The sequence below is a fragment of the Pelobates fuscus genome, chromosome 7 (assembly GCF_036172605.1).
Source record: "Pelobates fuscus isolate aPelFus1 chromosome 7, aPelFus1.pri, whole genome shotgun sequence".
Taxonomy (NCBI): domain Eukaryota; kingdom Metazoa; phylum Chordata; class Amphibia; order Anura; family Pelobatidae; genus Pelobates; species Pelobates fuscus.
In genome coordinates this window covers 28514008-28536404 of record NC_086323.1, presented here as the reverse complement: position 1 = coordinate 28536404, position 22397 = coordinate 28514008, and the positions used below count along the sequence as shown (strand labels likewise).

The following is a 22397-nucleotide window of genomic DNA, read 5'->3' as shown; positions in this document are numbered from 1 at the left end:
GTGCGTTGCGGCGCCGTGGTCTCTCCCGGCGCAGGTTGCGGCATGATGTCTCCTGAGAGGCCCAGGGTCTCCATTACTTCAGCTGCTTGGTGCATGCCCTGGATCGTGTGGGTGATGCCTCCATGTTGGAGTTGCAACATCCGAGGTGATCTCCATCTGTAGCTGATCTCTTTGGCCCTGAGCCGTGCCGTGAGGGGCTGTAGGGATCTCCTCCACTGCATTGTGTCCCCAGTGAGGTCGGCATAGAAGGTGAGCTGCATGTTTTCAAAGAGGAGTGGCATGGCCCCTCTTAACGCGGCCTGTACCGCTGATTTATCTCTGAGGCTGGTAAAGCGCGCCACCACGTCTCTGGTGGCCGACGCCGGTGCCCCCCGTGGCTTCGGGACCCGGAATACGCCTTCAAAGGAGATGTTCTTCGCCTGTTTAGGCGGCAGGAGAGTCCCCACCAGCCGTCTCATAAGGTGTGGGAGCTCCGTGTTCGGGATCTCCTCCGCCAGTCCGCGTACCTTCAGGTTAGCGCGGCGCCTGGCGTCTTCTGTCTGTGCGAAGCGTTGCGCCAGGGTGGCGTGTTGTAGTTTCATCGCTTGCACCTCAGATTCCAGGGCTTCTATTTTCTGTGCGTGGCTGTCGGTCTTTGCCTCCTGCGTTGTCAGGCGCCCAACCATGCCTGTGAGGTCGGTCCGGAGTGCCGCCACATCTGCCTGCAGTGTTGTCTGGAGGTCATTCAGCATCTCCTTCAGTGTGGCCGCTGTTACCGGCATCTGGCTCGGATTCCTTGGGACCGAGTATGTTTGTAGCGGGGGTAGTAGGTCCGCCGCTCCTCGGCTTTGCAGAATCTCGTCGGATGAGTCAGAGTACCCCTCTATGTCGGCGGCCATCTTGGGCCCACAGGCTCCCTGCGCCCGGTGGAGAAATTCCTCGATGTTTCTGACGCCCGACGGTCCGTCTGCTCTCTGTTTCTTGGTCTTACGACCCATGGTTGTTGACGGTAATTTTCCCTCGTTTTCCGAGCTATTGTGCCGCAAAATCTCGCCTTTTCTAGCTGTTTTGGTCGGAGCTCCTGAGGCATGCGACTGCTCGTGTCTGTTGCTTGGCTCCGCCCCCGTTTTTTGCATTTTTAACACACAAACAAATATAAATGCTAACTTTGGCCAGTGTTTGTGTCTAAATGACTACTAAAAAAGACTGGACATACCCCATATTGAATACCCTGGGATGTCTACTTTAAAAAATATGTACATGTGAGGTGTGATTCAGAGATTTATGACAGATAACAGTGTTACAATGTCACGATTGATACATTTTAAAAATATATATTTTGAAACAGTAATATCCTACTTGTACTTATAGCCCTATAACTTGCAAAAAAATAAATAAAAAAAAGCATGTAAACATTGGGTGTTTTTAAACTCAGGACAAAATTTTAAATCTATTTAGCAGTTTTTTTTCATTAGCTTTTGTAAATAAGCAAAAGATTTTTCAAGTAAAAGTAAAAAAAAAATGCTTTTTTTTTTCTCTCCATTTTCACCATATTTTATAATTTTTTTTAAAAGTAAATTATATGACATGATACAAATAATGGTATGTAAAGAAAGCCCTTATTGTCCTGAAGAAAACAATATATAATTTGTATGGAAGCAGTAAATGAGAGAGAGGAAAATTACAGCTAAACACAAACACCACAAAAGTGTTAAAACAGCTCTGATCCATAACGTACAACATGTTCAAAACAGTCCGGCCGTGAAGGGGTTAAAGATCAAATCTCAAAATTCAGGTTAAAATAGCCAGTATGTGAATTTAGAAGTGTTGTAAAATGTATTCAGGCCGACCATATTGACATGAACATAGAAACATAGAATGTGACGGCAGATAAGAACCATTCGGCCCATCTAGTCTGCCCAATTTTCTAAATACCTTATCTTATAGTTAGGATAGCCTTATGCCTATCCCACGCATGCTTAAACTTCTTTACTGTGTTAACCTCTACCACTTCAGCAAGGCTATTCCATGCATCTACTACCCTCTCAGTAAAGTAATACTTCCTGATATTATTTTTAAACATTTGCCCCTCTAATTTAAGAATATGTCCTCTTGTTGTGGTAGTTTTTCTTCTTTTAAATATGGTCTCCTCCTTTACTGTGTCGATTGCCTTTATGTATTTAAATGTTTCTATCATATCCCCCCTGTCTCGTCTTTCCTCCAAGCTATACATGTTAAGATCCTTTAACCTTTCCTGGTAAGTTTTATCCTGCAATCCATGAACCAGTGTAGTAGCCCTTCTCTGAACTCTCTCTAAAGTATCAATATCCTTCTGGAGATACGGTCTCCAGTACTGCGTACAATACTCCAAGTGAGGTCTCACCAGTGTTCTGTACAATGGCATGAGCACTTCCCTCTTTCTACTGCTAATACCTCTCCCTATACAACCAAGCATTCTGCTGGCATTTCCTGCTGCTCTATTACATTGTCTGCCTACCTTTAAGTCATCAGAAATAATCACCCCTAAATCCCTTTCCTCAGATGTTGAGGTTAGGACTTTATCAAATATTCTGTACTCTGCCTGCGTGACTATAGTGTCCCTTTGAAAACAGCATGATGTACTTAACGTGGAACTTCTCAGAAATTTGCACCATAAAATAAAACACTGAAAATGAAGCATAATGTATGCTAACCTTTCTTCCATGACATGCTCTGTTTGCTTTTACACTTATATTAAAGGATTATAAAATTACATCATAATCCAGTTTAGAAAAAGCAAAGTCAGTGCAATTAGGGAAAATTATTAAAAGACACAGAACAAGTTAGCACGATCTAAATGCTAATAATAATAATAATAATAATTTCTCTATGCTGACTAGGTGCAAAGGACAGAGCTTATAACAATGATTAATAGGGAAGATGGAGGCATAAAAGGCATGTTTTTCAGATTTCACAAATGCATATTTGTTAAATATAGGGATAAGTAAACGTAATATAAAAAAATCCTAGGAAATCAGTTTGCTGTCATTGGATTAGAATTGGATTGAGAACCTTAGAACTTCCCATACCTATTATTTACGACTTGATCCCTGCCTATAATACTTTAATTGCTTTGAGTACAGTTTTTTTTTTTTTTAACAACTTTTCACAGACTTCTCTTCTAGAACTTTGAAAATGTCCTCTAGTGACTGGTGCACACACTGCACAAACTGCCCAACATCACGATCTGTGTATGCTCCAATGTTAAAAACCATTGAGTCACTGTTCATGCTGTATGAAATCCCAAATCCATCTGCTACCGGTGGTGCAAAACCCAAAAGATGGATAGCTGGACTGGTGAGAGTAGTGGTAGTGATGATGTTGTAGTTAATCTGATCATAGGCGGGATCTTGATAGAACTCTGGGAGGGTCAGTCCGTTCCTTTCTCTTAGGCATTTCATGGCATAAAGGTGGCGATCATACCCCTGCCCTGTAGGAGGAGAGACAAAAAAATAACCCAGAGAAGATTTATACAAAACGGTAAAAAATGTATCTCATACAGGGTCTTCTTAAAATAACTGGGTTACGGTATTTCTTTGGTGCGACCTTGGAGTCACATGCCAAATCTGTAGTTTTAGAAATACTGATCTGTATTCCCAGTGCTAGAGTATTAATGTCCTTACTTAGTTTCTGGGCCACCCACGCCTGCATTTGCAAAACGAACAAAAACAAAAATAAATTATTTACTCACAAACTAAAGCACTAAATTAAGGAGTTTTCTATTAAACAGCTGAAAGATCAAACATTTTAAAAAAGTAGTTTTCTTAATTTTGGTCTTTCAGTTGTTTAGTAAAATAGTGTAATTAATTATTAGGATGGCGCTATTAAAAAAAACAAAAACAACAAAATAAAAATATATTGTGATTCCCTCTACAATACATACTGTTGTGCCTTTATTATCATTATAAAGATATAATATAGATAGTAAATAAGTCACTAATGTGGTACCCTTAATTATGGAATTCCCACTTAATGATACCAAATTAGGGAACCATCTACTAAAAAGATGACAGCACTATTTTGCTCTTCCAATTGCTTAGTAGACATGTCCCTAATTTGCCATCTTTATGAAAACAAATAGATCCAAAATAATTTGTTTTAATTTGTTCCAAATGTGTGCGTTACCGTCAAATTTGATTCAGAATAAATTAATTGTCTACTATTTATATATCCTTAAACGGTACACATGCTAGAGGGACCTGTCCAGGGCCTTTTGCTTAACTGAATCTGTTATCGGATTACTGGTTGTACCCCCTCGATGATGGCCCTGATGGGGTACAGGGTTCATAGTAGTTCGGACTATGCAAATAAGCTAGTAATAAATGAAACACATTAGTATGTTAAAGTTATTTTTCAAAACATTTGCTGAGAAATGCATTTCCATATGTTGATATTTTACTAGCATCTCAGTTTTTTTTTTGCTGCAGAATCCTATACTTTGCTCAACTATATTAAATCTTACCCATTGAAGCCTCCTGGATGAGTTGGTTGTGGTATTTTGAACATTCTTGCAACATGCTACGGAGCTCAGCCACACTGTGTTTTGAAAGATTCCTTACAAAAGCCTCAGAACATTTCTTGGTATAAACAGAGGCCGATCGTATGACCTCGGTGCGGCCATGTTTGAAAGCTGCTGTACTGCAGGCCTCATATGTGGTCCTGGAATGTCCGTATTGTCTGAAGTATGCCATCTGAAATGAAAGCTGTGCTACAGCATCTGGGCTGATTTTCTGGGTCTGCAAGAACTCTTTCCCACCTCTTCTGTACTCCAGGGGTAAAATGGTGAATGAGCTCATAGTTGCATCAAACTTTTTTTTGGCGGTTGAGATTGCAGATTTCAAAGAGTCATCAAGGTGGAAAACAAGTTTCTGTATAGCTTGGCTGGAGTCCACCTTAGCTGGGAGGGTTTGAGGAGATATTGCTGGTTTCTGCGTGCTATCCCTGAACACCTCGTTCTGGAACCGTATGACAGTTATTCCATCTCCCCAAGAGTGCTCAAAGTTTACAGCCGCTGTCCCATCTTGAGTCATGATGATGCTGAAGGACTTGTCGTACCACCGGTTCATGCCTGATCCATGGAGCATATTGTGGGACAAGTGGATATCATCCTGAATGGGAAAGTCATCGAGACACAAGCAAAACACAGCAGAATCCACTTTTTTCAGGGCCTCTTCATTTCCGTTTTCAAGAAGCTTCTGTCTTAAAACAGCCCACGTGTTTCTTTCTTCACTTGTGAGATATCCCACAGGAAACTCCGGAGCAGGGGTGGCATCCGATAGGATATACTGCAAGTGGGCCTGGATCTCTGAAGCCTTCACTATGTTCCCATCTTTGTCAAAGACATCGAACACATAGAAATTCCCATTCCTTAACACCAACAGGTGCTTCCCGCTCTCATCTGCCACCAGTTCATCACGGTTAAGTTTCGGCAGACGAGTGGAGTTAAAGAGCCAAACAAATGGTGACATATCCATAGGGTAAGCATTCGCCATGTGTGCTGGACATCCAGGCAACAAGGATGGCACAAACCTGATAAATTTCTTAAATCCCTGTGTGTCACGTTTGTCTGGATTAATGTGTAAAATCTCAGGTTCAAGGTAACCTGCTTGAACAGTCTTCAGGAATCGCATGGCAGACACAACCATGTTAGTGGATCTGATCAGCTGGTTATTATATTCTGGCCGAGGGTCAGGGGTGAAGGACGCAAAGGGATTAAAGTTCAGCACAATGGATTCACGGGCACATAAATACATATCAAGCCAGTAATCTGTAAATAGAAATAAATCATTAATATAATTGGGGAATCAGCTACAGCTATGCTCAAATAATCATTAATCTTAATTTGTACCGAGAAAACGCATTAGATCTGAATTATCTAAAAATCAGAGTTCACTATAGCCAAGACAGATCTACATTAAAGTAAGGGTCAACTATGGGGTAAAATAACCTTTTATGTTTAATTAATTACACAAATAAGTGTTAACCCTTTTCATATTACATAGTTACATAGTTACATAGTTACATAGTTACATAGCTGAAAAGAGACTTGCGTCCATCAAGTTCAGCATTCCTCACATCTATTTTGCTGTTGATCCAAAAGGAGGCAAAATAACCCAATTTGAAGCGATTCCAATTTTGAAACAAACTAGGAGAAAAATTCCTTCTTGACCCCAGAATGGCAGTCAGATTTATCCTTGGATCAAAAATCTATTACCCTACATTGAAAAATTATATCCTTGAATATTCTGTTTTTGCAAGTATGCATTTAGTTGCTGTTTGAACATCTGTGTAGATTCTGATAAAACCACTTCTTCAGGCAGAGAATTCCACATCCTATTGTTCTTACAGTAAAATATACTGCTGTGCTTTCTTTCAAATTTATTGTAAAGAATTAGTAAATTACATCACAAGCTAGTTCAGTCCTGGCACAGTAAGGGCAAACATTACATTAGGGGAGGGGAAACAGAAATATTTGTTTTTGTTTCTCCTTCTCTTTGTATGCTTTTTCTATGCTGAGTGACTGATGTAAAGGGCGAATATGATACCAATGATGGACAAGGAGCTAATCTGGAGGCACTCAGAGCTAAACACAACATTGTGGGGAAAAAAAGGCTAATTAAACAAGAAGCTCTAATCAGGGCCGGACTGGCCCACCGGGATACCGGGAAATTTCCCGGTGGGCCGCGGCACCTGGGGCTGGGCTGATAGCCTCCTGTAATCCTGTCCGGCTATGTGTGAGCTGTGCGGCCGCACAGGGCCCCATGGGAGCAGGGGGTGCCAGGCGGCCGGCACAGCTCACACATGGCTGGCCGGGATTATTAAAAAAAAATTGCAGTGGGGGCGGAGCTAGCGTGCGGCGTGGACGGAGCCTAGCGTGCGGCGGGGGCCCTGGTAACTGCTGCATGGGAAGCAGGAAGGAGTCCCTGCTTCCCCAACAACCAGCCTCCAGGAGCTCTAAGGGATGTGGAGGCAAGAAGCAGATCAGTGTGTCTGTGTGTGACTGCCTGTGAGCGTGTGACTGTCTGCCTGTGTGTATGTGACTGTGTGTGTGTGTGACTGCCTGCGTGTGTGTCTGTCTGTCTGCGTGTGTGACTGTATGTGTGTGTGTGTGACTGTCTACCTGTGTGTGTGTGTGTGACTGTCTGCCTGTGTGTGTGTGACTGTGACTGTCTGCCTGTGTGTGTGTGTGTGGATGTCTGCCTCGGTGTCTGCCTCTATGTGTGGATGTCTTTGTGTGTGTGCATCTGCTAGTGAGAGAGCGAGCAAGCTTCTGTGTGTGTGTGTGTGCGCGCATCTGCTAGTGAGGGAGCCTCTGTGTGTGTGCGCCTGCTAGTGAGTTTGTTTGTGTGTGTGCCTGCTAGTGAGTGAGCTTGTATGTGTGTCAGTGAGCTTGTCTGTAGGGATCATATGTGTGTGTGCGTGTTAGTGAGCTTGTCTGTAAGGAACATGGGTGTGTCGGAGCCAGTGGCGTACATGCGACCCGGTATGTACGCACTGGGCCAGCCTCTTATCCTGGGGAGCCCAGGAGCCGGCCACCTCCGGGCCCTCCGAGGCTGGCCCTGCTTACACCCGGCGGGCAGTCCGGCTGGCCGGTGCGCGAGGGAGCACTCTCCCCTGAGTGCTTCCTCTTCAGCTCCCTCGCGCACCGCACTGATAACGGAGCCGGAAGATGACGTCATCTTCCGGCGCCGGTATCAGTACGCGGCGCGCGAGGGAGCTGAAGAGGAAGCACTCAGGGGAGAGTGCTCCCTCGCGCACCGGCCAGCCTGACTGCCCGCCGGTGGACCGGCCCCCCAGGAGCCCAGCAGCACCACTGGACCCCAGGGAATCCCCTCAGAACTCCAAAAGGTAAGGAGGCTGGGGGGATTAAATTAAAAAAATGTGTGTGTGTGTGTGTTAGTGTTATTGTGAGTGTTACTGTGAGTGTTAGTGTGTGTTAGTGTTACTGTGAGTGTTAGTGTTACTGTGTGTGTTAGTGTGTGTGTTAGTGTTACTGTGAGTGTTAGTGTGAGTGTTATTGTGTGTGTTAGTGTTACTGTGAGTGTTAGTGTGTGTGTGTGTGTTAGTGTTACTGTGAGTGTTAGTGTGTGTTAGTGTGTGTGTTAGTGTTACTGTGAGTGTTAGTGTTAGTGTTACTGTGAGTGTTAGTGTGTGTGTGTTAGTGTTACTGTGAGTGTTACTGTGAGTGTTAGTGTTACTGTGTGTGTTAGTGTGTGTGTTAGTGTTACTGTGTGTGTTAGTGTGAGTGTTAGTGTTACTGTGTGTGTTAGTGTGAGTGTTATTGTGTGTGTGAGTGTGAGTGTTAGTGTGAGTGTGAGTGTTAGTGTGAGTGTTAGTGTGAGTGTTAGTGTTACTGTGAGTGTTAGTGTGTGTTAGTGTTACTGTGTGTGTTAGTGTTACTGTGAGTGTTAGTGTTACTGTGAGTGTTAGTGTTACTGTGTATGTTAGTGTTACTGTGTGTGTTAGTGTGTGTGTTAGTGTTACTGTGTGTGTTAGTGTGAGTGTTATTGTGTGTGTTAGTGTTACTGTGAGTGTTAGTGTGTGTGTTAGTGTTACTGTGTGTGTTACTGTTACTGTGAGTTAGTGTGTGTGTGAGTGTTATTGTGTGTGTTAGTGTTACTGCGAGTGTTACTGTGAGTGTTAGTGTGTGTGTTAGTGTTACTGTGTGTGTTACTGTTACTGTGAGTTAGTGTGTGTGTGAGTGTCAGTGAGTGTGTTACTGTGTGTGTCTGTTACTGAGTGTGTTTGTGTTAGTGAGTCTGTTTGATGTCTGTTAGTGAGTGTGTGTTTGTCAGTGAGAGTGTATGAGTGTGTATGTATGTCTGTCGCTGAGTGTGTCTCTGTCAGTAAATGTGTGTGTCTGTTAGCTAGTGTGTATGCGTCTGTTCGTGAGAGTGTGTGTGTCTTCAGCACTTACCTTTCTCCAGCGCCGGACTCCCTTGGCGCTAGGGGATCCCTCCGCCTCTCAGCTCCGAATACGCATGCATGGCAAGAGCCGTGCGCGCATTCAAACCGCCCATAGGAAAGCATTACTCAATGCTTTCCTATGGATGTTAAGTGTCTTAGAATCGCGAAAGCTCCTCTAGCGGCTGTCAGTGAGACAGCCACTAGAGGCTGGATTAACCCTCAGTGAAACATAGCAGTTTCTCTGAAACTGCTATGCTTTCAGCTGCAGGGTTAAAACTAGAGGGACCTGACTCCCAGACCACTTCATTGAGCTGATGTGAGCTGATGTGATCTGGGTGTCTGTAGTGGTCCTTTAAGTGTGTGTGCATCTGCATGCACTGGTGTACATACCGCGGTCGCAGCCCTGCAACCCCGACCAGGTGCCCGCCGCCATGTGTTGCGGCCCCGGCCTGCGCAGAGTAAGCGTGCAGGGGGGGGGGGAGGGGTGGCCCACGGATCAATTTTCGCACCAGGGCCCCATAGGTCATGTGTACGCCACTTGTCGGAGCCTGTCTGTGGTGAGCATGTGTGTACAGTGAGCTTGTCTGTAGTAAGCATGTGTGATCGTGAGCTTGTCTGTAGTGACCATATTTGTGTCAGTGAGCTTTTCTGCAGTGAATCTGTGTGTTAGTTAGCTCTTCTGTAGGGCACATGTGTGTGTCAATGGGCTTGTCTGTAGGGAGAGTGTGTGCGCATCAGTGAGCTTGTCTGTAGTGAGTGTGTGTGTGTGACAGTGAGCTTGTCTGTAATAAGCTTGTGTGTGTATCAGAGTTTGTCTGTACTAAATTTGTGTGTGTTCCAGTAACCTTGTCTGTGTGTGTCATTGAGATTTTCTGTCAATGAGCCTATTTGTGTGCATCAGTAAGATTGTCTGTGTCTGTGTGTGAGTATGCTTTACTGTATAATTTAATTACCCTGAAAGGACTAATATTTTGAATTAGAAGAAGACATGTATCAATAATATATATATATATATACACACACCCGACATATCTATGGGGCTGGCATATATTTTTTTCCAGGGCTGCTTCATATCCCCAGTCCGGCCCTGGCTCTAATATGTATGCAGTTGCTTGGAGTGTCTTCTTGCATAGTTTATATTTGTAAAATTTGAATGAAGTGGTCTAGGTGCACTGGTCCTGACCTTGTAACCCGGCAATGTAAAACATTGCAGTGTTTAACCACTGAACAACTATTACAGGAGAAAGCCGCAGAAGCCACACACAGAGAGATGGAAGCAGGTCTGATTCAGGAAGTAAAAGTCTTTATTATCACCGATCGGGTCTCAGATGAACTATCGTTCCAAAATGTCTGAGCCCAGAGCACATGGGGACAAAGCTTTTTGTTAACAGCATATCCCCTCCCATACAGTATAACCCCTCCTATACTCCTCAGACCAATCAGTGAACAGGTTATTCAGGATCACCTTATATGGGCAGACCACATGGCTCATTAAGACAAAGGAATGTGATTTCAGTTCCTGCACATGCTCAGTACACTGATGACTCACTTAACTATTTGTAATCTAATACACTTAACATATGCCACATGGAGATTTCAGCCTACTAAATTTTGGGCCTTGCTGAAATCCCATCACATTCCCCCTTTGATGCTTCTGATACAAAGTTATTCCAGATGTGGTGGTCTGATCCAATCACAATGCTTCCCCGTAGGATTGGCAGAGACTGACAAGGAGGCAGATCAGGGGCAGAGCCAGCACAAGTCAAACACAGCCCTGGCCAATCAGCATCTCCTCTTAGAGATGAATTGAATCAATGAATCTCTATGAGGAAAGTTCAGTGTCTGCATGCAGAGGGAGGAGATACTGAATGTTTGGATGCATTTTAGGCAGCCATGACCCAGGAAGGATCTCTAACAGCTATCTGAGGAGTGGCCAGTGAAGTTATTACTAGGCTGTAATGTAAACACTGCATTTTCTCTGAAAAGACAGTGTTTACAGCAAAAAGCCTGAAGGGAATGATTCTACTCACCAGAACAAATTCAATAAGCTGTAGTTGTTCTGGTGACTATAGTGTCCCTTTAAAAGCTCCTAGTGGCTGTCTTCCTGGCAGCCACTAGAGGCACTAGCATTGCAATGACAGAGTTTCACTCTGTCAAGTAACATTCAAGTCCATGAAGACACTGAACATCATCAAATGCATTTAGTGTTTCCCCATGCGAAGCATTGGATTGGACAAGAAGCGAAAACTCCAGGATGTCTGAGCGTGATAAAAGATAAGCAAAAAAATGTTATCACTATTTTTTCACAGGACAAAAGAGCTGTGGTGGCTGAAACTAAATAGGGATTAGGACATTATGGTTGTAGGACGATAATGCACCTTGGGTGTAAAGATCCAAAGGCAGAGTATAGAGTATTTTATAGAGTCCTAACCTCAACATATGAGGAAAGGGATTTAGGGGTGATTATTTCTGATGACTTGAAGGTAGGCAGACAATGTAATAGAGCAGCAGGAAATGCTAGCAGAATGCTTGGTTGTATAGGGAGAGGCCCTGGGGAGATAGCGCAGACAAGGGCACATGTAGGAGTGTGGGGATAGATGCATGGGATTGGTTGGGAAAGAGTGGGTGGGTGGGATTATGTTCTGTGTAAGTTAGTGTGGGGGAGGTCTTGCCTCAGTGCCCCTTGGGATTCGGGCCAGCAAACAGCTTCCCTTCCACCTGCCCTATTAGTATATTTATTCACAGCTAGCCGGGGGTATGTCCTTGCCAATTGAGTTTGAGTGGTTACGTTTAAGTATATGGAATGAGATGAACAAGTTTTTTAAGGTCTCAACCTCCCCTGCTTCAAAGGTTTAACATTAGGTTGCCTGAGGTCTCGTGCCCATCGAGCGTGGATAAGGTCGGCTGATGGCGGGCATTGGAAAGATATGATTTTTATGACGAGGGGGGAAGTGAGAGGAAGTGGTGATTAGGAACCACTGTATGTTTATTGGCAAGGACAGTTGGGTCACTATATAACACTATGTGTGGAGTTATATATGTATACATGTTAATTTATGCTTATTTATGTCTAACGTCTTTGGTTACAGAAAAAGAAGAGATTTAATAAATAAAGTTATGGATGTGTTATGCAGTAATTTAGTTTGTGATAATAAATGCTGTGGCCTGTTCATCCATACTAGGTGGTCTGTCGTTATTGGGGGGTTGAATGGGGTTAGTTTTTGTTCTAGGCTGCATCGCGATTCCCCACTACATACATACAAGGTATTAGCAGTAGAAAGAGGGAAGTGCTCATGCCATTGTACAGAACACTGGTGAGAACTCACTTGGAGTATTGTACGCAGTATTGGAGACCGTATCTTCAGAAGGACATTGATACTTTAGAGAGAGTTCAGAGAAGGGCTACTAAACTGGTTCATGGATTGCAGGATAAAACTTACCAGGAAAGGTTAAAGGAACTTAACATGTATAGCTTGGAGGAAAGACTAGACAGTGGGGATATGATAGAAACATTTAAATACATAAAGTGAATCAACACAGTAAAGGAGGAGACTGTATTTAAAAGAAAAGAAACTACCACAACAAGAGGACATAGTCTTAAATTAGAGGGGCAAAGGTTTAAAAAATATCAGAAAGTATTACTTTACTGAGAGGGTAGTGGGTGCATGGAATAGCCTTCCAGCTGAAGTGGTAGAGGTTAACACAGTAAAGGAGTTTAAGCATGCGTGGGATAGGCATAAGGCTATCTTATATATAAGATAAGGTATTTAGAAAATTGGGCAGACTAGATGGGCCGAATGGTTCTTATCTGCCGTCACATTCTATGTTTCTATGTTTCTATGTAATACATCTTTGCTATAGTTCCATTAATTCTGCATTTTGCTTTGTGAATACAATCTTATTCTTACCGTAAACATAACTCGTGTGTTCATTCTGTTTGTCTTGCAACACCAGTTCCTCGTGAAGTTGCTTTCCGATCCCATTCTGGAAGCTCTTCGCCAGCTGCTCAGTCTTCCTAGAACATTAAAAGAACAATTCTAGGTGTTGTCAAGATATTTTGAAGAAGAATCACAGATTCACCCCATTAGATCGAGGCTCACAGCACACAGTCACACACTGTTGGACTATAAGGTAAGTACCTGAATTGTTCAGCATCCAGAAGAGGTGTCTGTGCATTCAAGTATCTTTTTATAGAATCTTCAAGTTTTGGAATGGGTAACCTGCAAACCAAGACACAATGGTATTATTTAATTTATGGCATATATAGGCTGACAGTAAAGAACGATAAATCAAACATTAGGTTGACTGTAAGATGATTCAGCCTGTATCGCGATTGAATGTCTAGCAAGATGCTGCAGAAGCAAGCGGCTAGGAGAAGGGAACAAGAGAACTCCTTACATACTGACCGTTGTGTAACAGAGTGCATTTTATATTTTCAGGGAGATTTTCAAGACAAGAACACTAGAACAGATGCCATTCTGGGGCAAAGCGCTAAATATGGAGCAGTTACCATGGAAACCAATAGAATTTCTCTCAACTTTGAGTACTCTGCACCTGAAATAGTGCCTTGATAAATCGTCACTTTTATCTTCTAATTTCAAACTTTTTTTTTTTTGGAAACACAGGTATATAATCCTAAATTAAGCAGCTTTTTGAGGAGCTGACTAATAATTCCTAAGCTATTTTTTTTTCTTGCCATGTACTCTATGGAAATCCGACTTTTTTTCCGCATGATGACTTTTAATATAAATTTTAGATTTTGTTTTTAAAACTAAAAAGCAAGGTCTTCTGAAATTAACGAGGTATTGTGTTTTTTTTTACTGTAATTCACAGAAAAAGCCCTGATAACAGAAAAAATGTAAGCTTGATGTTTAACGCAGTGAGTGCAAAAATCAAAAAATGTCTTCAGTACACGTGTGACATGGCTTAGCAGCTAAGGGGTTAAACATTCCTCTTGCCATGAGCGATAATAAGGAATCAAATCATTGATTTGTGTGCTAGGGCACTCCTAGCACCATAACAACTTTAGAAATTATGTGCTTCCATATATGACTTGGTCTATGGATACGCTAGAAGAGGGTTCTCCAAATTCTGATGTTGCTGAACTCCCATGATTCTCTGGCTATCTATTTCATTCAAAGAATCATGGGAGTTGTAGTTCCGCAGCCTCTGGAGGGCCTGAGATTGGAGTGCCACTTCAGAGGTCTCTGAGTGCTCAAAGTGGCGTCTGTGTCGTAAGTTATCATGACTGGCTGGGGCCCTCGTAAAGTTACCTTTTCTTAGTAAGTGTCTCAAACTATTTTTTTTGTTTTTTTTTTATTACGTGCGATGCATATGCTATGGATCTGCAGGTGAATTTGTCCCTGTCCCCCTTAGTCCTGCAATGTAAAACATTGCAGTTTTAGAGAAACTTCAGTGTTTACATTGCAGTACTAAGGCTGCCTCCATCGCTGTGTACCAGAGAGCCACTAGAGACGCTTCCGGGAGTTTGACTCTGTGACGACACTGGATGTCCTCACGCTTTGCATTCAGGCAATGCTTTATTGTGGGGAAGGCCTAATGTGCGCCCGGCGCTTGCTGCGCATGCGCATTAGGTCCCCCAATCAGATAACATCAGAGGAAGCAGACCATGACCCAGTGCCAAAGGTGGGAGGGGAGTTAGGGGGAAATCAGAGAGGGCACTGTAGTGTTAGGAATACAGCTTTGTATTCCTAACACTATAATTTTCCTTTAAGAATAATAGAGCTGTTTTTTTCTAGTTTAAAGATTTTGCAGATTGGCGCTGGTTAGGTTATGGACAGTTTTATGTCAATAATTATTCAGCATTTGGAAAAACATAAATGGACATAATGATTGTAGTAGAGTTAATCCCTCACTTAATTACAATCATCTCCAAACTGATTAAATTATTTATAAATTTAAAGTAAACATGTAAAGGAAAATATAATTAAGCTAAATCACTAAATGTGAAACATCCACGTAAGAACATGCGCACTTATTATTACATTCAATGCAAATGACTTCTTTATTTTTCTTAAACCTGATCTTTTTACATCTTTGTTATTTTGTCCACAATGTGCCATCTGGCTATTCGTTCACTACTGCTTAGTGAATAAAGCAGTTACAAACTAACTGATTGACGATGAATGGAATCACATGTAATTTGTCGCCTCATTCCTCACCTGGGCAGGTGTTCTTGGAAGTACATTGTGGGAATGCTGCTCCTCTGCAGGTATTCTGTATCAGTGCTTCCTGTGCTGTACGCTCTGAGCAGAGTACAGAATGGGGAGCCAGCAGCACCTCCTCTCCTAAAACAGGACTTGGTCAGTAGGTGAGCCATGAACACTTCTGGATGGAGTAACAATGAGACCTAAACGGTGCTTTAAAAAAGAGATACCGGGACTGGAACATGACAGGTTCTGTGTCTAGAAATTAGATATTCATCACTTACAAGACCAATGTTTTATTTTTTTAATCATACATGTAAATGCCGGACATGGAACCTGATGTGTAAATCTGGCTTTGATTTTCAGCTGAAGAGGCTTGCATGTCTTTGTTTGACCTTAATTCAATTGGTCTACAGACTACATTATACAGAGCTCCAAACAAAATCTTACCATTGTAAGATTACTCTCTCTCCTTCCACTATTCCGTGGTCCAAACACCCCTTTTACTAACTTATTTTAACACGGGCATATTATCCATCAATCCCTCCTGCCCTTATAGATTCTAATTTCGTTTGAGCTGACCCTACTTTACTACTTGTCTCTGTCAATATTCTGTATGCTAATTACTTGTCAAATATCCCCATTCTATAATTGTAACGCACTGCAGAATATGTTGTTGCTATAGAAATAAAAATAATATACTGTTGTGACTAATACTGGAGACGGTATCGTTTTCTACCCACCGTACAATGCGTTATTTCCCGAGCGTGAGATCAGATGCTTCACCAGTGCGCCAACACACATTTGTTCTGGGAGCCCTGAAACAATGCTATCCTACCGTACATTACAATCAGATATATTAACAATCCAGATGTATATTAAAAATGTCATCCAAAAAAACCCTCCCAAAAAAAACCCAAGACAGAATGCTACAATAGTTATGGTGCCAGGAATGTAGTGAAACTGTTTGCATACGGATTGAAAACTGTTTGCACTGCACCAAACACCTCCTGTAGTAGACCTCGAAGTTCTCTGTATTGAACTAAGTTTGGAACTCGCTAAGCTAACGTAAGTTCCAGGCAGGAGCGTACAGCTCTCCTGGAGGCTGTGACCCAAGGTAAGTTCAAACAATTTGCAAACAGTTTGACTACTTGCGTCTGTGAGCTCCTGTCACTATTACCTGTACAGCACATTGTAGTGGTTATGGTGCTTAGAGTTTCCCTTCCATAAATAAAATATAAATTAAAGAACATGAAATATATATCATTAGACAACTACAAAGCTGCTCTTCGTGATCACAATTTTATAATAATTTTTAATATCTGAGGATTGACTTCCCTTTGGCATTGGCAGTGATTTTGACAGTTTCAAATAGGTATCTAGATCCAGTTTTGGACATGGTTTGAATGTCTGATATCTACATGCCCTCCAATGTTGACACACATCTCAAGGTACAAAAAATAAAATTACTAAGGAATATTTATTTGGAAATCTTTTCCAGCAAATCTGCTCTTATTATACACTTCCTGTATGCCATTAATGTTGCTGTTGGACTGTGGTATTTCTTAATGAGCAAACTACTGTATTTATTAAAAGTCTAAATTACTGTGGTAGTTATTTAACTTACTGTGGTATCTATTAATGGGGAAACTGACTGTGGTATTTATTAATGGGCCAACTTACTGTGTAACATCTTAGTGGGCACCACTGGTGTACATACCGAGGTCGCTCCAGGAGGTCCCTGCGACCGGGTACCTGCCGCCATCTTCGGGGCCGCATGTAAAGGGGTCCATCGGGTGGCCCATGCTGTCAGGGCCACCCGATGGAGATGGATTGTCAGGGGGCCCGGTCAGCACTGGGTGCTTTAACAGCGCGACCGGGCCCCCTGTGATGTCAGCCAGCTGGGAGGAAGTGACTGCACGTCACTCCTCCCAGCTAACACTGAGAGCCGCGCGGGAGGAAGGAGTCAGAGTGGGAACTCTGATTCCCATCCACCTGAGCCACCACTGGACCCCAAGGAAAGTCACCCTCCTGCACCTAAAAGGTAGGAAACACGAGGGTGACTTAAACATTTTGTGTGTGTGTGTTTGAATGTATCTGTGTGTAACGGACCGTTTCAGCATGAAAGGGGAAAAATGCGTTTAGGCGATAATCCCCTTTTCCATAGACAGGCACAGCTACTGCAGAACATCAGAACTCACGAGCTGGATACGAAATACACTCCGAACTGGAACAGCTGAACAAGAAAAGCATACAATCGGCTTACACTCTTGGCAGTCAGCTTACAATCCAATCCCCCCCAAGAACGAGACGACACTTCATTTTGAGGGTTAAGCAGGAACTCAAGACTGGGACACCCAGTCTCGCTTTTATTACAAACAAGTACATACAGGACACTCCCAGGGGGAGGATGAAATTAACCAATCACATGGATGTACCTCCCACACATTTCCTCCCCTTAGATTAACACTTAACACAATTATACCGTACACCCTTTTCCCCAATTCCTGGATGTACCCCAAATACATAGGCTACACCTCCAAAACAGGTATCCCCTGATAGCCCTTATTCAGGGGGACAACATATGCAAGAATCAGCCTATTCGGATAAACGGTTCGGGAGTTATGGGACTTTAAAGTATTGACCGACCGCATGGGTAAAGTATCCGAAAACAGTTCCATGCATTTTGGCCCTGCGGTCGGTCACAAACAAGTGAATGAAACAGACGAATTGCCTGTGTTATAGAGCCTGGAGAGGGTTTGAATGAATTCCCTTGTTTGTGGGGTTCTTTCTACCGAACGGCGGGTCATTCGGTAGTTTCCATACGAATTTCTGGAAGTATGGAGGTCTCAGCGGTGTTTGCCTAGTCAAGTGTCCGATTTTAGTTCCAGACACTCGACGGCAAAACACCGCTGTTCGGTAGTTTAAGATGGCCGCCGCCACGTGGTTGTTTCCCGAATGGCGGCCACCCAGAGGACACATAATACATTACATGAAAGTATTAAAGGCAGGATTACTGTACTACGCTCCACAGTCTTAAAGGGACAGTAGTCCCAAAATGTCCATTGCTGATTTTAAAGGGCCAGTAGCAGCAATATAAATTAGTACATGCCCAAATATAGTCTTTAAAGTGCAATATGTCCAGGGGCCATAGTCAGCGGGCAGGAGGCTAGCAGCCAGGCCTCTCCAGTTCACAGTGGCGAAGCTGGTTTCGCCACACTGTGTATGTATCTCTATGTGCCTGTCTGTATATATGTGTGCTTGTTTGTTTGTATGTATGTGTGTCGTGTGTGTGTATGTATGTATGTGTGTGTCTGTCTGTGTCAGTCTGTATGTCTGTGTGTGTCTGCCTGTATGTCTGTGTGTGTGCTTGTCCGTTTGTATGTATATATGTGCCTTTGTGCGTATGCAGGGACGTATTTGCCGCGAGGCAAACAAGGCATTTGCCTTGGGCGACAATTTCCAGGGGGCGGCAAAAAACGCTGCCCCCAAAATGCCCAGGCAAATACCTTGTTTGCCTCGATTTCTGGGAGCCCAAGAGCTGCCGGCTGGCCACTTTTGGGTTCCCCTGGGGCGGGTGGGTGGCAAGGGAGCACTTTCCCCTGAGCTCTCTGCTTAGCTCCGTCGCGCGACCCGCAGTAATGCCGGGAGCCGGAATATGACGTCATATTCCAGCTCCTGGCATCACTCTGCGGCACGTGAGGAAGCTGAGCAAAGAGCTCAGGGAAAAGTGCTCCCTCGCTGCCCGCCCGCTCGCATGCCTGTCTGCCTGTACGGGAAAAATTAAATTACGGGGGTGCCCGAGCACCGTCCTGCCTAGGGCAGCACAAATTCTAAATACACCACTGTGTGTATGTGTGTCTTGTGTCTGTCTGTATGTATGTGTCTGTATGTGTGCATGTCTGCATGTATGTGTCTGCATGTGTGCATGTCTGTATGTATGTATGCCTGTCTGTATGTCTGTGTGTGTCTGTATGTGTCTGCCTGTGTGTATGTGTCTTTGTATGGGTGTGCCTGTCTGTGTCTGTCTGTATATATATATATATGTGTGCCTGTCTGTTTGTATGTATGTGTCTGTCTGTGTGTATGTGTCTATGTGTGTGTGTGTCTCTATGTATGTATGTGTGTGTGTGTCTGTCAGGGGAGGGGGGGAGTGTGGGGAATAGGGAGGGGGGGGGGCCACGGGTCAGTTTCGCACCGGGGACCCATGGATTGTGTGTACGCCACTAGTGGGCACCTGACTTGGCATATGTTTAATGGGCATATGCTGACTGTGGCATGTTCTGTGGGGCAAAGTGACACTGTTCTGTGTCTGCACTTTATTACTCTTTTTTTTATATATACAAGTACTCCTCACTTAACGACCCGGTTGTAGAACAAATTGGTCGGTAAGTGAGGAGTTAAGGGATTCCCTGTTCTGGTGCGCTTATCTATGTTCGGGGAAATTTCCCCGAACATAGATGAATGCAGCAGAGCAGGGAATCGTTCTAGTCCCCATGACGGCTCGCACTTACCACCCCACAAGAGAGCTGGTCGTAAGTGCGAGCCGTCGTAAAACAGGTAGGTCACAAAACGAGGACCACCTGTATATTATTGCTTGTGGTGTGCTGGGAAGAGCTTTAGTGTGCCTTGGGTGAGAAAATGTCGATGAATACTGCTATAATCCCATCACACCCAGCCCAATAACATTACTCATCCTATAATCTCCTCATCACTCCCAGGTCCAATCACATTACCTCATCACACAATCCCATCAATCTGGTTTAAAATGCCGCCTGGTGGCAATCTGTGAACCATCTCCAGCAAATAAATAAATAATTTTAATATATAAATAAAATGCAGGATGAGCACTCCTAATATTGTTCCCCTAATTTTTGTTATGTTATTCTGTGTTTGCACTGAGGCTGAAATCATTTCCTATTTTAATTTTTTTTGTAATACATTTCCTTTTTATTAATTAATTAATAGAAACAAATACATCATATATATCAATACAGCACCATATCAAACATACATAATTGCATTGCTAATCTCCTGTTTTAATGTGCCCCTGCCTGGCCGATGCTAATACTACCCCAGTGATACCCCACGCCAACCCCAGTCATACCTGTCCTTCTCCAATCTCTTCTCTCTGTCTGCTGTCTGTCTCCTGCCTCTGTCTGTTTCTTTTATATTTTGCCCTAAACATTCTCCTCCCACTGCCCCTCTTTTACTTTTTTCCCTAAATCCCTCCCCCTCTCAACTTGTAGGTATGGTGAATAAAATACAGAATTACAGAATTCAGGATTAAAGAGCCAAGCAAGGCTGCTAGCTCAGTTATTTTTCAAGGATGAGGTCTGGTATGCCCAGCTCTAATTACTTCCCCACAACATACCCAGACAACTCTACATGCCCTCAGGTACACACACTAACATGATGCACACTGAGGGCACCCACTGGGCACACATACAGAACATGATGCACACTGAGGGCATCCCCTGGGCACACACACAGAACATAATGCACCATGGGGGCATCCCCTGGGCACACACACAGTAACACAATGCACACTGAGGGCATCCCCTGGGCACACACACAGTAACACAATGCACACTGAGGGCATCCTCTGGGCACACACACAGTAACACAATGCACACTGAGGGCATCCCCTGGGCACACACACAGTAACACGATGCATTCTCTGTGTCTACACAATTACACTATTTCAAGCCAAGCACACAATGAGTATCACTTACTGAGTACACAGAGCGAGGACCAAGTATATACAGCAGTTACAGCCGAGCACACCATGGACACAGTGAGAACAAATTAAGAAAGTATTCTGTGCACACAATGATTACCCATTAACTCATTATGGACTAATGCCATTCTCCGTAACCTGACTTGGCAGCTTGACACAGCTCGGACTTTATGCACTGGAATACGTTATGTAAGACCAGCACTTCCAGAAGTCAGGAAGATGTTTTGTGAAAAAGGGAGACATGTCTTCGGGGTGGGGTTATGCTACAGTGAGTACGTTTTTTATTTTTAACCAAAACGACAGAGATTTATATGTGGAGAAAAATACATTATTAGGTTTATTCCCTAAAGTGTGAATTTAAAGTTTAGTAGAAAACTGGAAGCAGTACACATTTTCCAAATTGCCTCTTTTGGCCTAAATTAGAAATTTACTTTGAATTCTCACTTTAGTGAATATAGTATGGCTTTAAGGCCACCGCATATCTAAAGCTCTTAAAGGACAAATGTCACCTCAAAACAGTTTAATATATGGGGGCGGAGCCTGACAGGGGAGCCGAGCAGACGCACTATCTGTGAGCTCCCGAGCCCGGGCCTATTACTCGACGAAAAACAGGGGTACGTTACCTTGGATTGCACCCCAACTCACCTCATCTTGTTGTACAGAAGCAGGGGAGCAAGGGGATACCTCTCATGCCCGACATGCCCGCTGGAAAGCCGGACCCGAGGCTTGGGGCCTACAACACGCAGGGCAGGGTAGAGACGGCCGCTCTCCCAGTCCATCGCTACAAACAGCCTCCGCGACCTCTGGCCTCCCCCCCCCCCACAGGACCGGCGGGGGTTATCCCGGTCCAAATAGCTTCGACCATCATACCTCCGTGGTCCCCGAGACCCGACACTCCCGACCACGCACAAAACCTGCAGGCCGCGTGCCAGTCTGACATGGCGGACACACGACCCAGCGCAGGAAGCTTGCCAATGGAGCACCAAAACCTCGCCACCGAGCCCCTAAACATTCGCCTGAACAATCTGTTCCACAACTTCTGGGCAAAGATTGAGTCGAGATACACTGCTACACGGACCCAGCAGCGGGAGACCAGGAGCACCGATAGTGCACGGGGGGGCGCCACTCGGAGGGGGCCTGACCAACCCTCGGGCAATACTTCGCAGAAACAACCTGCCACTCACCGCATCAGCCCATCCGGGCCAAAGGCCACTAGGGGTACAACCCCATCGCATCACCCACGCAGGCGGAGGCCTGCCCGCTGCAAGCGGGGCAAACACCTCGAGGCCCCCAGACCTGTCCCACCAGGGAAGGACCCGGTCTCTAGCAGCTCCCGAGTCCGTGGGAAAACAATGCCGGCCTTGTCGAGGGCCCGGAGCTGGAGGGAAAAGTCGGCCTGCTTTTGGCGGTTAGCCAACACCCGTGCCTACCCGTCGCCTTTGCCACAGATCCCCGCGAGAGGAATAGGATGACTCACTGAATACAGGCAACCAACGCAATGGACGCTACCCAGAAACAAGCGTTGACACTTAAGCTCTGATGATCCGAACTTACAAGTTTGTGCA

General features: G+C 44.1%; 1 protein-coding gene across 2 annotated transcripts; it reads right to left on the bottom strand.

Moving 5' to 3' along the window:
* Positions 1–3101: 3101 nt before the first annotated feature.
* Positions 3102–20851, bottom strand: LOC134569030 (carnitine O-palmitoyltransferase 2, mitochondrial-like). Of its 2 annotated transcripts, XM_063427845.1 has the most exons (6): positions 20828–20851; positions 15108–15305; positions 13065–13145; positions 12834–12940; positions 4481–5785; positions 3102–3448 (listed from the first exon to the last, which is right to left on the bottom strand). In XM_063427845.1, the coding sequence occupies exons 2-6, from the start codon at positions 15263–15265 to the stop codon at positions 3114–3116; spliced, it is 1986 nt and encodes a 661-aa protein (XP_063283915.1). In that variant the 5' UTR covers positions 15266–15305; positions 20828–20851; the 3' UTR covers positions 3102–3113. The 2 variants fall into 2 exon arrangements, with proteins under 2 accessions (XP_063283915.1, XP_063283914.1); XM_063427844.1 differs by lacking the exon at positions 20828–20851 and having other exon boundaries at positions 15108–15333.
* Between the last annotated feature and the right edge of the window lie 1546 nt (positions 20852–22397).

Bases quoted from the DNA above. Each gene is read 5' to 3' on its own strand.
- LOC134569030 (XM_063427845.1), bottom strand. From the start codon at position 15,265: ATGGCTCACCTACTGACCAAGTCCTGTTTTAGGAGAGGAGGTGCTGCT. The intron at 13,146-15,107 runs GTGAGGAATGAG...CTTGGTTTGCAG, and splicing joins TTCCAAGAACACCTGCCCAG to GTTACCCATTCCAAAACTTG. The intron at 12,941-13,064 runs GTACTTACCTTA...TTAATGTTCTAG, and splicing joins CTGGATGCTGAACAATTCAG to GAAGACTGAGCAGCTGGCGA.